Source organism: Gadus chalcogrammus, chromosome 22, assembly GCF_026213295.1.
Source record: "Gadus chalcogrammus isolate NIFS_2021 chromosome 22, NIFS_Gcha_1.0, whole genome shotgun sequence".
NCBI lineage: Eukaryota > Metazoa > Chordata > Actinopteri > Gadiformes > Gadidae > Gadus > Gadus chalcogrammus.
In genome coordinates this window covers 15,781,744-15,794,167 of record NC_079433.1, presented here as the reverse complement: position 1 = coordinate 15,794,167, position 12,424 = coordinate 15,781,744, and the positions used below count along the sequence as shown (strand labels likewise).

Here is a 12,424-nt window from a genome sequence, read left to right as displayed (position 1 = left end):
CGTTCTGAACCAATCGACAGGTGTCTACTTTCTAACTGGTATAGTTATTGACCAAATGCATTTAGTAAAATGTATTGTTTCCTAGACTGAATTTCTAATTTACCTTAAACTTTACAAGAACGGTCGTTGGTGTTAATCTTGAGCAGCAGAGAAAGGAGCAGGTCTTCTGTCAGAGAAAAGCAGATTTGAAGGGCTTAGCAGAGACGTCACAGGAGTCCTGAGTACACAGCCGCCGCGGTGAACTCTGGGCTTGAAGGATGAGGGAGGGATGCGGGCCGGGTAGTACCGGTCAGTCCATGGAGCACGCTCCGACTAGAAGCATACTGATGGGGCTAGTGGTCATGCCTATGCTTTATTAGGCAACCATATGCTTAATTTGGCTACCTTTTAAAAACGGTTTGGACCTGAGATAGGCTTCTTTTCGAGGTACTGTTATAATCTCCTAAATATATGATGTAACCGCAGGGTATGTTTGAAGGTAGCTGCCATGACCCCAAGGCCTAGATTTCAGTTAATAAAAGTATTTAAAATATTTAACCTCTTTGGTTTCTTTGAAGTAGATGTAATGATGAAGGTCATATTGTCAAAACATGTAACATTAAAAAAAAACGTGATGCCAACCAACAATGTGTTTTATTCGAGACATTGGGACATTTTTTGTTGTGGAACCAATCCTATTTATTCATCCGTGTTACCTACCAGCCTATCAGGAGGCAGCGTCAGCCGCAAGAGCACCGCTTCATTCAGGTGCAGTCGATGATCTGAAGCTGGTCATGGCCAAGAGAGCTGCTGCCTCACAGACCGAATAGTCCTGAGCAGCAGTGTTTGGGACGCATCAAAAGCTTTTTTTGTAAAAAAAAAAAAAAAATGTTATAACACAGAGTTAACTTACCACATATATTATGCATATAATAATAATAATAATTTCAGGAAGGAGAAATACATACAAGTGAACGTTTTCGTGTTCATTCATAAATCCATATAAATTTGATATGCATGCTATGCGTCTAGTAGGCCTATTCAACTTATTGCCTGTCGAAAAATCTCCAAGCGGAAATGCATGCACCATTATTGTGAAAGGTATACCGGCCGGAACTGCGTTTGCCGTAAGAAGGTAAAGTGTCGTAATTCAGGGTATATATAGTACCCCGTCGTCTTTAAGGAAGTTCTTCTCGACTGCTTTCGATGTTCTGCAGTCATAGTACTACGGTGAGCTGAGTATTAATTCAGATTCTAGCAGATGAACATCGGTTAGCATAGTAAAATGCATGTATTCAGACCTAAATTAATTCCATTCTTAGAATTGTTTTAAAATGTACTTATTGTATTCTGTAACTGGTATGCATGCAGAGACTCGTATCACCACGTGGTGATCCTAAATTAAGGAAAGGTACCTAATCCATTTGTGATTAGTTAATCCATCGGGGCAGTAATGCATGTGTACAAATGCTGCGGATTTGTAGAGTACCTACTCCACACATTTTATTTTTCATTGTGAACTCGAGGCTAAGGCTAGCTACCCACGATGCTAGATCCCTAGCGTTAGCGCAAACTGCGCATGGAGCACCTTTTTATGTTTGCATTGCTTGCATTTGCAGTTTTGCCTAACCCACTTCTTTATAAATCAATATCACGCAAATTAATGGCCATATTTTCACTTTTTCAATATTAGTTTTCATGGGCGTTTCATTCTAATCCAAAGCAACAGCAATATCGATCTCTGTAGTTTGGTATTACACTGGAGGGCCACTCAGTTTAGGAATGTCCATTCCCATTGGTCAGTACCATAACTGCCGTGGCTAGACTGACTCAGGTTTAGCTTTCACTACGGCGCTTCAGTTGCTGTATCGTGACAATGAGGCCTGACACATGCTAATTAGGTCAGCTGCGACTAGTTTCATTATTTTACTTGCGTTATGTTTAAGTGTTGCCCTTGTATTTTCAGGATATTTTTGGAATACTACGATGATTCCAAGAAGTCGGGGTAAAAGCCATGTAAGTATTGAACCCATTTTTGCTTAAATGTTTAGATTTGCGTGCTGCGCTCAAGTTAGGCCTTGATTCAGTGGGTTTACCTGACGTTGCTGTGCACAGATTAATCTCATCTCCTGCAACCCACTGCTGTGTCAATCAACAGCAGTGTTACTAAGAAGAGTTGACAATGATGTTCTTGAATTGTTTTTTTCTTCATTCTGCCAAAGCATCTTAAGAATTTAGATAACATTTTTCTATCGTCTTGTTTTGTCTTTAGATCAACATGCAAGGTACCCTTGGTAGTCATCTGACATGTTGGTAAGTTGCATGAAGTATGCGAGAGAAATGTTGTGTCGTAATGATTAGCTGAAATAGTTCAACTGCTCTGACCTCGTGAATGACACTTATTTCTATGAACGACGTAGCTAAAATGTAGCTCTTCATATTCTTAAGAAATGTGTAATTTAGCATGCTCTTGTTCTGCAGGTCCCTTGATGACCAGGTCTGATGCCATGTGGAGCATCTCCTTTGAGCGGCTTTCTGGAAGCAGGAGTGCCATTGTCCACGAGAGCCTTCATGGTAATTATGGAATGCTCAATATTTAATCCAAGTCCATGGTAGTAATAATAGATAGGATTTATAAAGCGCTATTTTGGGAGGTCCCTCGAAGACACTTTACATCATATACAATGCATATAGAAAATAAACTAGAAAACAAAATAAAGAAATTCAAAATAAGGTTCGGAACAGTCGGGTGTGGTAAGGGAGGGGAACCTAGATGAGTGATATAGGCTAACTCGCCATGCCTCACTATACTCTATATTCTCTGTACTGAGGCCTATCCCGATGGACCCTCTACCATAGGGCCATATCGTTGGAAATGCCTCACAGACTAAGCTGTAGTTTGCTTTACCCATGTGGTGACTATAATTTACCAGGTGGGATAAAACGACAGAACAATTCAACTCCTTTTCCAGGAACAACAATCTTTGCTTTCTGCCAGGGGGCGCTTGTATATTAATTCTGCTTTGAACTTGTTTCTAGGGTCCCTGACGCAGGGAAATCAAGCAGAAGTCCACTGATGGCCCAGGTGAGTGAACTACTTCTGGGCTCTTGTTCCTGAGTAAAGCACTGCAGTATCTGCAGACAGTTGCTTCTCCAACTGGTCTGTTCAAAAGTCGGTGCGAGAAGAACGCAGTATTGGCATCGTTGGTCTCCTTGCTGCCAGTGCTTGGAGTCCTGGTAAACTTGCTGCAACACTAACTATGTAGGCAACCAATCTAGTAAATGCTATAAATGATAGGAAAGATGGCTGAAAATATGATATATTTGCACAGGCTTTGGAAGACTATGTATGTAGTCGAACAAATAAGCTAATTTGGGTTGGTTGAAATGATTTAACAGGCTTGATGCAGCCACAATGAATGCATTTGGTGTCTTGAGCATTTTTACATTTCAATGAGTTGGGATGTAGTCGCAGCAAACTGATTTCAAAAGTGAATGGCCTACCCTTTCTTTAATTTGACATTTCTTCAATTTAAACAGTTTTAATCTCTAATATCATTTGCAAGTGATGGCTTAAATGTCACGTCTCTATAGGTTTTGTGCTGAAAGTTAATATGGTACAGAGGAGTTGCTCAATTAGTATATATTAAGATTTATATTTTGTATCCGTGTTATTTTTTGTTAAATGAAAAGACTATATGCTATCTGCAGCCAGTCGCAGCTTGGATTTTTATGTTCAAAGGTCTACCAGTTGCAATGTAGCTCTTAATATTCTTGATAAATATGTAATTTAGACTGTTCTTTTTGTTCCTCAGGTCCCTTGATGACCATGTCAGACATGTGGCCCAGTGGAGGCTGCAGTGCTGTTCTCCAGGAGAGACCTTGGTTGGGAACTTGACAGAGTGAGTTTTATATCTTTCCATTCCTCACTATACTCTATATTCTCTTTACTGAGGCCTATCCCGATGGACCCTCTACCATAGGGCCATATCGTTGGAAATGCCTCACAGACTAAGCTGTAGTTTGCTTTACCCATGTGGTGACTATAATTTACCAGGTGGGATAAAACGACAGAACAATTCAACTCCTTTTCCAGGAACAACAATCTTTGCTTTTTGCCAGGGGGCGCTTGTATATTAATTCTGCTTTGAACTTGTTTCTAGGGTCCATGACGCGTGGAAATCAAGCAGAAGTCCACTGATGGCCCAGGTGAGTGAACTACTTCTGGGCTCTTGTTCCTGAGTAAAGCACTGCAGTATCTGCAGACAGTTGCTTCTCCAACTGGTCTGTTCAAAAGTCGGTGCGAGAAGAACGCAGTATTGGCATCGTTGGTCTCCTTGCTGCCAGTGCTTGGAGTCCTGGTAAACTTGCTGCCACACTAACTGTAGGCAACCAATCTAGTAGCTTCTATAAATGTTACGAACGGCTAAAAATATTATTTTCAGCCCTACATAGTTTATGCCTATGTACTTTTGGGAGCATTTTTAATTAATCTTAGAAATGAGTCATTGAAGTTTAAATGTTGTGCAATTTAAAACTGGAAAAATTCCCACCACTCAAATGTAAGACTAGCACGCTGGATTTAACAGTGGGTCTGCCTGGCCTTCGGTGACTTCAGCATGTGTAATGAGTGCACGGACTGAGGCATGCATGTAGTCGTCCAATAAAATAATCTAAACTGTTTGAAATAATTACAGGCTTATTATAGCCAGATACTTCCATAAGTGTTTTTTTAGCCTTTTACTATTGAATTGTGTTGGGCTGTAGTCTTGGCAATGTGACTGATCTGCTTCTTCTGGACCAACAGGCACGGCTATGGGTTCACCCTCCTCTGTGGAAGGAACACATGCTGGTGGCCGTCCTTCAGGTATTGAACACTTCTCTTAATTCATACTGAATGAAGCACTGCATAGTCTAAAATACATGAAGACTCATCTGGTGGGTCTTAGTTTGAACTTTGTATTGGTCATTTACCAAGGCATTTAGGATCCTTGTTCCCATCTTGCTGTGGATATGACCATAAAGCAGATCTATTCCAGTGGGTTCCGCTAGCAACACTGCTGTGGACACCTGCTGGGAACATCTTATCTTAATGTAAAGTGTCCTCGACTGACATTCAGTCGTATGAGATGTCTGTAAGTGATTGCTGATGAGAAACTTGTATTTTGTTTTAATTATTAAACATGAATTGTGTGATTACAGGTGGTGTCCAGACTGACGTACAACATGTGGATCGTGGCTGCGCCGTCATAGGAGTTCTAGATGTAGGTATTAGATGGTATTCTGATGCCTGAACACCGGACCATTTTTCAAAGAGGGCCAGTGACTATCCCAAGTCTGTTCCTTACGCAATGGTCCCAAAGCAATTGCTCTCTGCTGATGGTTGTACATTGGCTTTATATAGCTTATTTCTCATCTTCAGGAGCAACAATATTTGCAGTTAAAGTGACTCAAATCTATACCCTTCATGGCTTTGTATGTGTTCTTAATGTGCATATCTTCTCATGTTGCAGCTTTCGTTGATGCTTGATGAGCAGACCAAGAAATGAAAAAAATCGACTTCTCTACAAAATTTCCTGTCATGTCTGTCAGTTTCAATAAAATGAAATTATGCCAAACCGTGGCCTTATTTTCTGATCCACTTCAAGTATAATGCAATTTTCCTGAGAACTTGTTTGTTTTGCTGAAATGAACTTCTGCATGACTCATTGAGTGCAGGTCACAGCTTGTGATTATTTCCTAGCATGGGGAGGGGGTGTTCAATGCTTAATGTAAAGGGTTCATTAATTGCTTAAATAATTCGTTCGGGGTGGCAAAGAAGGCTAGGTTTGAGTGGGTGGCCGTCGCAATCTAAAGCAAGTTGCTTTTAGTCAGGCCTGATGAGGGCACCGTGAGTTGTAGCACATGGACAGCAACCTGGGGTAGAGTCTTGGGTTTTAAAATATACCATGAGGTACTGCGCTCGTCTTTCTGCAGCAGTCTGAATATAATTTCCATATAATCGACTATTTGAGCCATTGAAACAACTGCCAAATCAAATCCTTGTTGGTATCCTTGGGGGGGGGGGGCTGGTTCGCACAACGGGGTGCGGCCGCCTACGTGTCTCTTTTCAGGGATTCTGCGTCTCGTCCCGGCAGAAAGACATGGACATGGGCGACTCGGACCTCGACATGAGCGTCTGACACACCTACGCGCAAATGGACACTCGGACATGGACAATGTCAGGATTTGCTGGTCTCGCTATAAACGACTTGTAGCAACGTCCACTAAACCGAAGATAACCAAGTAGTTGTGCAATGATTTGGTGTTTAAATATAAGGAGCAGATAAGATTATTCAGACATGCCTCTCCTATGGAAACCAACCATTCGCGCTCAAAGCGTTGATCCCTCTAGTCTACACAATCTCACTCTAAGTCAGTAAACCGGATTGCCAGAACCTGTTTCCTTACCGACCCCACCCCACCCGGGGGCGGGTTAGGCTGGGCATGCACACACAGCTCTGGCGTCATCAAACCTCTATCACACACGGTTTAGGCCATTGAGCTGCAGGGGAGATGTGAAAACAGAACAATAGGCAAAATATTGTAAACACAGACCACTTAACATAACCGTCCAAAGCAGAGCTCCCCCCCCCCCGTCATGTTGATCTAGGGTGGGCTTCAGTGCGAAAAACACGTGTCAACTTTTGAGCTCATAAATATTTCCAGATGTGGAAATTATTGCTCGTCCTCTATAAATATCTATAACAAAACACAATCAGGATATGGGTTAAATAACATTGGCAAGGTCGAATGTTCTTATATGTAAGGTCCCTGAAGGTGTTAGTCTGTGATCTGGTCCAAGCTCTTCCTGACTGACACGGATCCAGTTTTTTTTTGTTTTTTTCTCCAACTTGAGGGAGTATCTAGGAATGCAGCCAGCCAGTCACAGAGGAATGGGAAACTGAAGAGAGAAGGAACATTTCGCTCCCGGAGAAAGGACGGTTCAGACTTCAAGCTAAAACAACCCAACATCCAACATGGTTCAGGTAAGGCTAAAGGCTTCAATCTTTATTCATCGTAAACTAATAAGAGGATTGGTCCGGTTGAAGTACCTACTTCTAGTTACAGTCATTTCCTATAACTTGTGCAACTATTTAACAACTTTGTCCCTTGAAGTAGCCGAAGTTCAACGACTTCACACTACGCCCAAGTTTGGTTTGGAAAGATTTCATGAACGCAACATGAGTTTCTCAGTGCAGAATATTAAGCCAATTACAGTTAATCGCGTCGACGTGAGATCATCTTTTATTCCTCAATAATTTGACTTGGTCTGCTTGATCCATCTGAACCAAGACTACAGAATAAGTGACTTTGTACCAGCGTTTGTACGAGGAGACAGTCCTAGTGTGACTCGGGTTCTGAGCTGCAGGTCAGATCTTTAGGACAGAACCGGGCGGAGGTCCTCAAGCAGACCGAGGCTCCACCGTCTGCGTGGAGTTTCACTCCAGGACGTCCCGAGACGTCCTAGCTATCGATGGTCACAATGTGACAGACCCCTCACTACAACACTGCTGTCAGAAACAATATTTTATTCAGAGAACAAACACATGACCGACGATTATTGATTTGGATAGTAAAGTTACGTTTCAGCAGAGGCCTGCTCTCCAGCCTCACCCCAGGTTCGGGCCACCAGGCTGTCTAGTAAACCTGAGCTCACAATGCAGAATACACGCAGGTATTCGCTGATATGATGAATCAATGGAGCTCCTCATCCGAACTTTTACACTAGTAACCCAGCATTTTGGGTGTTTTAATTACTTTACAGTGTGTACCATCTGAATGTCCTCACATTGAGTCCTTGTTCAATGGGATGGGATTTGAAGCATCAACAGAAAACTATTGATCACAAAAGGCCTAGCTCTGTACATACTGAGTGTAAGTTATGCACAACTGTATTTCATAGGCCTAATAAAAGCCATGTTGGACATGGCAGATCCCCTATTAAAAGTGGAATTGCCAACAGGCTTATAACCCCACAGCAGCAGTTTACTTTTTAACCTGTTATACAAGTATGGATGCACTATAAGGAGGGCGGGGCCAAGGTTAAATTAGAGATTTTGATACCTTGGAAACTACCTTGTAAAACGTAAGCCTAAGATTAATACACCCATGTGGATTTTCTCATGCAAATCCATGCGTTCAATAAAGTATGGTTTATGGGTCTGGAAGTACATTAAAAGAGTAGGTTCGCCCTTATTAATCCCACGTAATCTAATACACTGGCCATCAACCTTTTTAGAGAACAAAGTTGAAGAACTGAACATAATGCTATGTGTTAAAGTAATTATTTAGTGTATGGTAGACCGTCATCAACCAACTAGCTAATCAGGGTTCTGATTAGTTTCAGATATATTTCACTCAACGTTGACAACAGAGACGGCATCCAATCAAGAACAACATTTAATAATGGTATTAGCACAATTGTCGAGTTAAAGTATTTTATTTTACAAAGTTGGTAGCCGACAAACACTTTGACGTAGTGGGTGCGTGTGCTCGTGTCTGCGTGCATGTTTGTGTAGATGCTTTTGACTGTCATTCACATTCCATAGTACCGAGTCATACCAGAAACGGACACAGAGATGGACCACTGTGGTTGCTTGTGCATCAAACATGCATCAATCAAAAATTATTATATATAACAGATTAATGTTATTATTTATTACATTATTAAGTACATGGTCATGGGAGTAAAATTACAGGTGTGCTCACTTTGTCATCAGATCCGTTGGTTTGTGTTAGCTTGTGTGAAAGCCCGTTTAAACATCGCTATGTTTGAATGGAATGTTGCCGGTCTTTCCGCGTTGGTGTGGCTTGTTTCCAAACTTAAAGTCACCCACATCCTGTATCCCACACTACAGGCTCTCCTTCTGGAATCATCCTTTTAACCATCTTCTGCTTCTTCACCTCTCCGTAGTTCACAGATCTCGAGAAGGCCATCTCTACAATGGTGGACGAGTTCCACAAGGCTGGCAGTGGAGCCACTCTGAAGGCGGACGAGTTCAAGGGACTGGTCTCCTCCCAGATGCCCACATTGGCCACGGTAAACCTCGTCACCTCACCCCCCCGGTGCCTGAACAACAGGTCAAATAGGAGTTTTCTAGACCCAGGTCTGACGCACCATTATGTCTGTGTCATAGCTGAATTGAATGGTGTGAATCTTTATTTGTATTGTATTTATTCCCCTCTTTCACAAGCAAGAACCGATGAATACAGCGACAGTACATTTTTCATCTTAACATAATTAAGAACACTGACACAGTTCAACGGCGAACTAAGCAGAGCCGACTCAATAATGATCACAACCCTATAACTACGATACCTCAAAAGTCATGGGTCAATGGGTTTAGCTTGAAGATCGAGTAGTGTGTCTGCGTATGTGTCTGTGTGAGACGCAATGAGAGCACCAAGGTGTGGTTGTCAATTGCACAACACCCTGTCTTCCCCTCTCCTTTAAGCATGTGCACTGGCCTTGCCCCGCCTACCACTGATCCCAGCTGTAGGGTGTGGTCTGACAACTTCTGCACCGCTAACACCCAGCTTATGGGAGCTGCACTCACAGATGGACTCTGATGTTTGAAAAGTAGTATATTTAAGGAGCCGTACAATGGCAGAATACATTCAAACACTACTCCAGAGAATGGAGATTCAGAGGGAGATATTGGAGACATTTTAATACCCTATCAAAACAGAGCGTACATTCTCAATATGAGCCCACTCCATGCTTGGTGCATGATCCTGTTTGGGTTAATCTCAAACAGCCGTGGTTTTAGTTACTGTAAATACGATTCAACCGTTGGAAAGAGAGAGCAGAAGAGAGAGAGATACTGAGACTAAACCAAAAGACGTCCCCTCCCTCTCCACTTCCTCCCTCCCTTTGTCCTCCCCCATTGAAGTCTTGAGTTTCACTCACCTTAGATTGACTGGTAAGCAGGTTCTCCTGAACCTATCATGGCGGAGAAATCCTGAGTAGTCAGAAATGGAAGGCAAGCTGTCTAAAATCGATGTAGTCTCATACAGAGGCGGGCACAGTCGAAGCTAAACAGATGTTCTCACTGTGCATTTCATTGACTAATAGCTGACAGATGGCTATGCTATTTCCAAGGAATCAATCAAATAATAACTCTTAAATCTTACCTTATCAACTTTTTAGGAACACAATTAATGTTGGATCTCGTTGATCTCGTAGTTGACACACAAATAAGTAATATTGTTTGGTTAGTTTTGGAGTTTAGGGTGTCAACCTTTTATCAAGCTTTATTTAATAAAATGAACGACCCACCCTGTTCCCTACAGACCGTTGGCACGGACGCGGGATGGAGCGAGATGCTCCAGAAGATGGGCGTGTCTGGCGATGGGGAGGGCGTGTCCTTTGAGCGCTTCTGGAGTCTTATCCAATCACAAGCCACCCAGCAGTACGGTCTGAGCAGCCTCGACAAGGTGTCCAAATGCAGCTGCATCGTGCTGTAAGGGCCCGGGATCCGGCACCTTTACCATCTATTCATCTCGGCTTAGCCATCCCAGCCTTTAACCGTCAGGCCGCCGGCAGGGCAGCATTAACCCCTTAGTCCCAGGAGAGGACAAGCTCCCTGCCAGAGCCTGTACAATTCGCCCTTTCTGATTTGCAATAGTGAATGGCACCAGTTTCAGATGTTTACAATTGTAACTTTCCAAAAATACAAAAACCTAATTTACAAGAAATTACAACATATATTGCGACAAATGGTATTTAACCAGAGAGAGACATTCCTGTGTTATATAGTTTTGTTTGGTTTCTCTATAATGTAGGCTTTCAGCATCATGAACTACACCCTTTCTCCGTGTCTGAAATACAGTGACTAAAATTGCTTTACATAAACATATCTGAAGTAAGCATTCTGGTTCATTTGAAGCAAACCTTTTCATTACATGTTCATTAAATGACATCCAGCAATAATCAAGTTTACAGTATTTTCTTTACTTGAGCATTAAAGCTTTAAGATAGAGGTATATTCTAATTAACCCTGAAGTAATAAACAACAGATCATGCATATTGGAGTTCAACTCAAATGCAATTTGGGATTATCTAATTTAAGTGTTAGAACTTGAATGAAAGACTCAAGACTAATTCCTTCGCCAAATTTGTGTACAATAGAAAGTTGTGTTTGTTCTTTTGCTCCTCAATATGACTTTGAATCTGTATTTATACAACGATGTTATCTGTGTACTGGCCAATGTGACATCATAGGATACCTTACACCATTTATTAAATAAACATTTGAAGAAAGTAAAGTAGCCCAAAGAATTTATTTTTGGTTTAAATGATTGGGATGTCTTCAAGCTTTATCATTCGATCAAATGTGGCAATATGAAGATATTAGTGCAAAGGTTTCGTACAACACTCGATACTCATAGACATGCCTGAATATTAGTTTGGGCAAATTTGCATTTTTGTATTGTTTATACAGTTTCTTGATATGCAACCTTTCTTTGTATATTCAATTACATCCTGCACCTTTATTTCATTAAAGACAAACACACAATTATATTTTTGTAATCCTATTTACTGTGTTTACAAATGCATAAGCCTCACCATACAAGTTATCGTTTCACTTATTTAAACGTCATAATGCATCGGGTGCTTATTTAAAGCCCCAGCCTCACAAGAAGCACTGCATCCATGTCTGGCAGATATATCAGACATGAGCTGGTGGAGTGGTATGTCATCTAAACCATATCATACAGAGGCAAAAACATTAAACTGCAACACGTATTCTCACTAAGCATTTCATTAACTAATAGGTAACGGAAGGCTAGGCCATTTCCAACCAATAACACTCAAATAACAACTCTAAGTATGTATATAGTTAATCAATAATGTGATCCGATCTGGCAACATGAAAACGGTTCATTCACAACAACAAACCCCTGGTTTTTGGATTCGATGGCCAGGGCGTGTCTGTTTCCATGGTCATCATGGACATGGAGGATGACCGCCCCAGGTGTCCCGCCTGCCTCCAACGGCGGTGTCTCAGAGGAGAAAGACGGGCTGCTTATGTTGTACCACCGCCACCAAAAAGTACTGACCTCTACGTGGTTGCCACGACACTGCTGTTGCAACTGGGATGCCTGCTAGAAGAGTCCTTGAACTCTTGACGGATTCAAACCCGATCCGTCCCTCGAGGGAGGACACAGCCTGTGGATGCTGTCCAGAGTGTGTTTGTGTGCTTTGTGTGGGTTTCGTGGAGTGTCCCATGAAATGCTCTCTCCTCTGCGTTTTGTAAAAGCAGTCATTTGGAACATAGCGAAGGCCTGACTCAGCTTCCTGCCTGCCAGTGGCAGCGTCTCCAGTTTCTATGAGCACATCATCGAGAATGATTTGTTCGAATGCCATTGGTCTCAGGTTCTACTGTCAGCCAAATTGTTT

At 42.0% G+C, this 12,424-nt stretch overlaps 1 protein-coding gene and 4 non-coding genes across 5 annotated transcripts; all 5 read left to right on the top strand.

The window, feature by feature from the left end:
• Positions 1-2,804: 2,804 nt before the first annotated feature.
• LOC130376373 (small nucleolar RNA SNORA18) lies at positions 2,805-2,936 on the top strand. The gene has a single exon (XR_008894008.1). It is a non-coding gene; the product is annotated as a small nucleolar RNA SNORA18 (small nucleolar RNA).
• Positions 2,937-3,101: 165 nt separating this feature from the next.
• LOC130376367 (small nucleolar RNA SNORA8) lies at positions 3,102-3,236 on the top strand. Its single transcript, XR_008894001.1, has one exon. It is a non-coding gene; the product is annotated as a small nucleolar RNA SNORA8 (small nucleolar RNA).
• Positions 3,237-3,928: 692 nt separating this feature from the next.
• Positions 3,929-4,060, top strand: LOC130376372 (small nucleolar RNA SNORA18). Its single transcript, XR_008894007.1, has one exon. It is a non-coding gene; the product is annotated as a small nucleolar RNA SNORA18 (small nucleolar RNA).
• A 165-nt stretch (positions 4,061-4,225) lies between these two features.
• On the top strand, positions 4,226-4,360 carry LOC130376366 (small nucleolar RNA SNORA8). The gene has a single exon (XR_008894000.1). It is a non-coding gene; the product is annotated as a small nucleolar RNA SNORA8 (small nucleolar RNA).
• A 2,455-nt stretch (positions 4,361-6,815) lies between these two features.
• Positions 6,816-11,556, top strand: s100v2 (S100 calcium binding protein V2). Its single transcript, XM_056582810.1, has 3 exons — positions 6,816-7,007; positions 8,936-9,061; positions 10,315-11,556. The coding sequence occupies exons 1-3, from the start codon at positions 6,999-7,001 to the stop codon at positions 10,486-10,488; spliced, it is 309 nt and encodes a 102-aa protein (XP_056438785.1). The 5' UTR covers positions 6,816-6,998; the 3' UTR covers positions 10,489-11,556.
• The last annotated feature ends 868 nt before the right edge of the window (positions 11,557-12,424 follow it).

Coding starts and splice junctions, on each gene's coding strand:
- s100v2 (XM_056582810.1), top strand. Junction 9,062..10,314: donor AGATGCCCACATTGGCCACG/GTAAACCTCGTC, acceptor TGTTCCCTACAG/ACCGTTGGCACGGACGCGGG.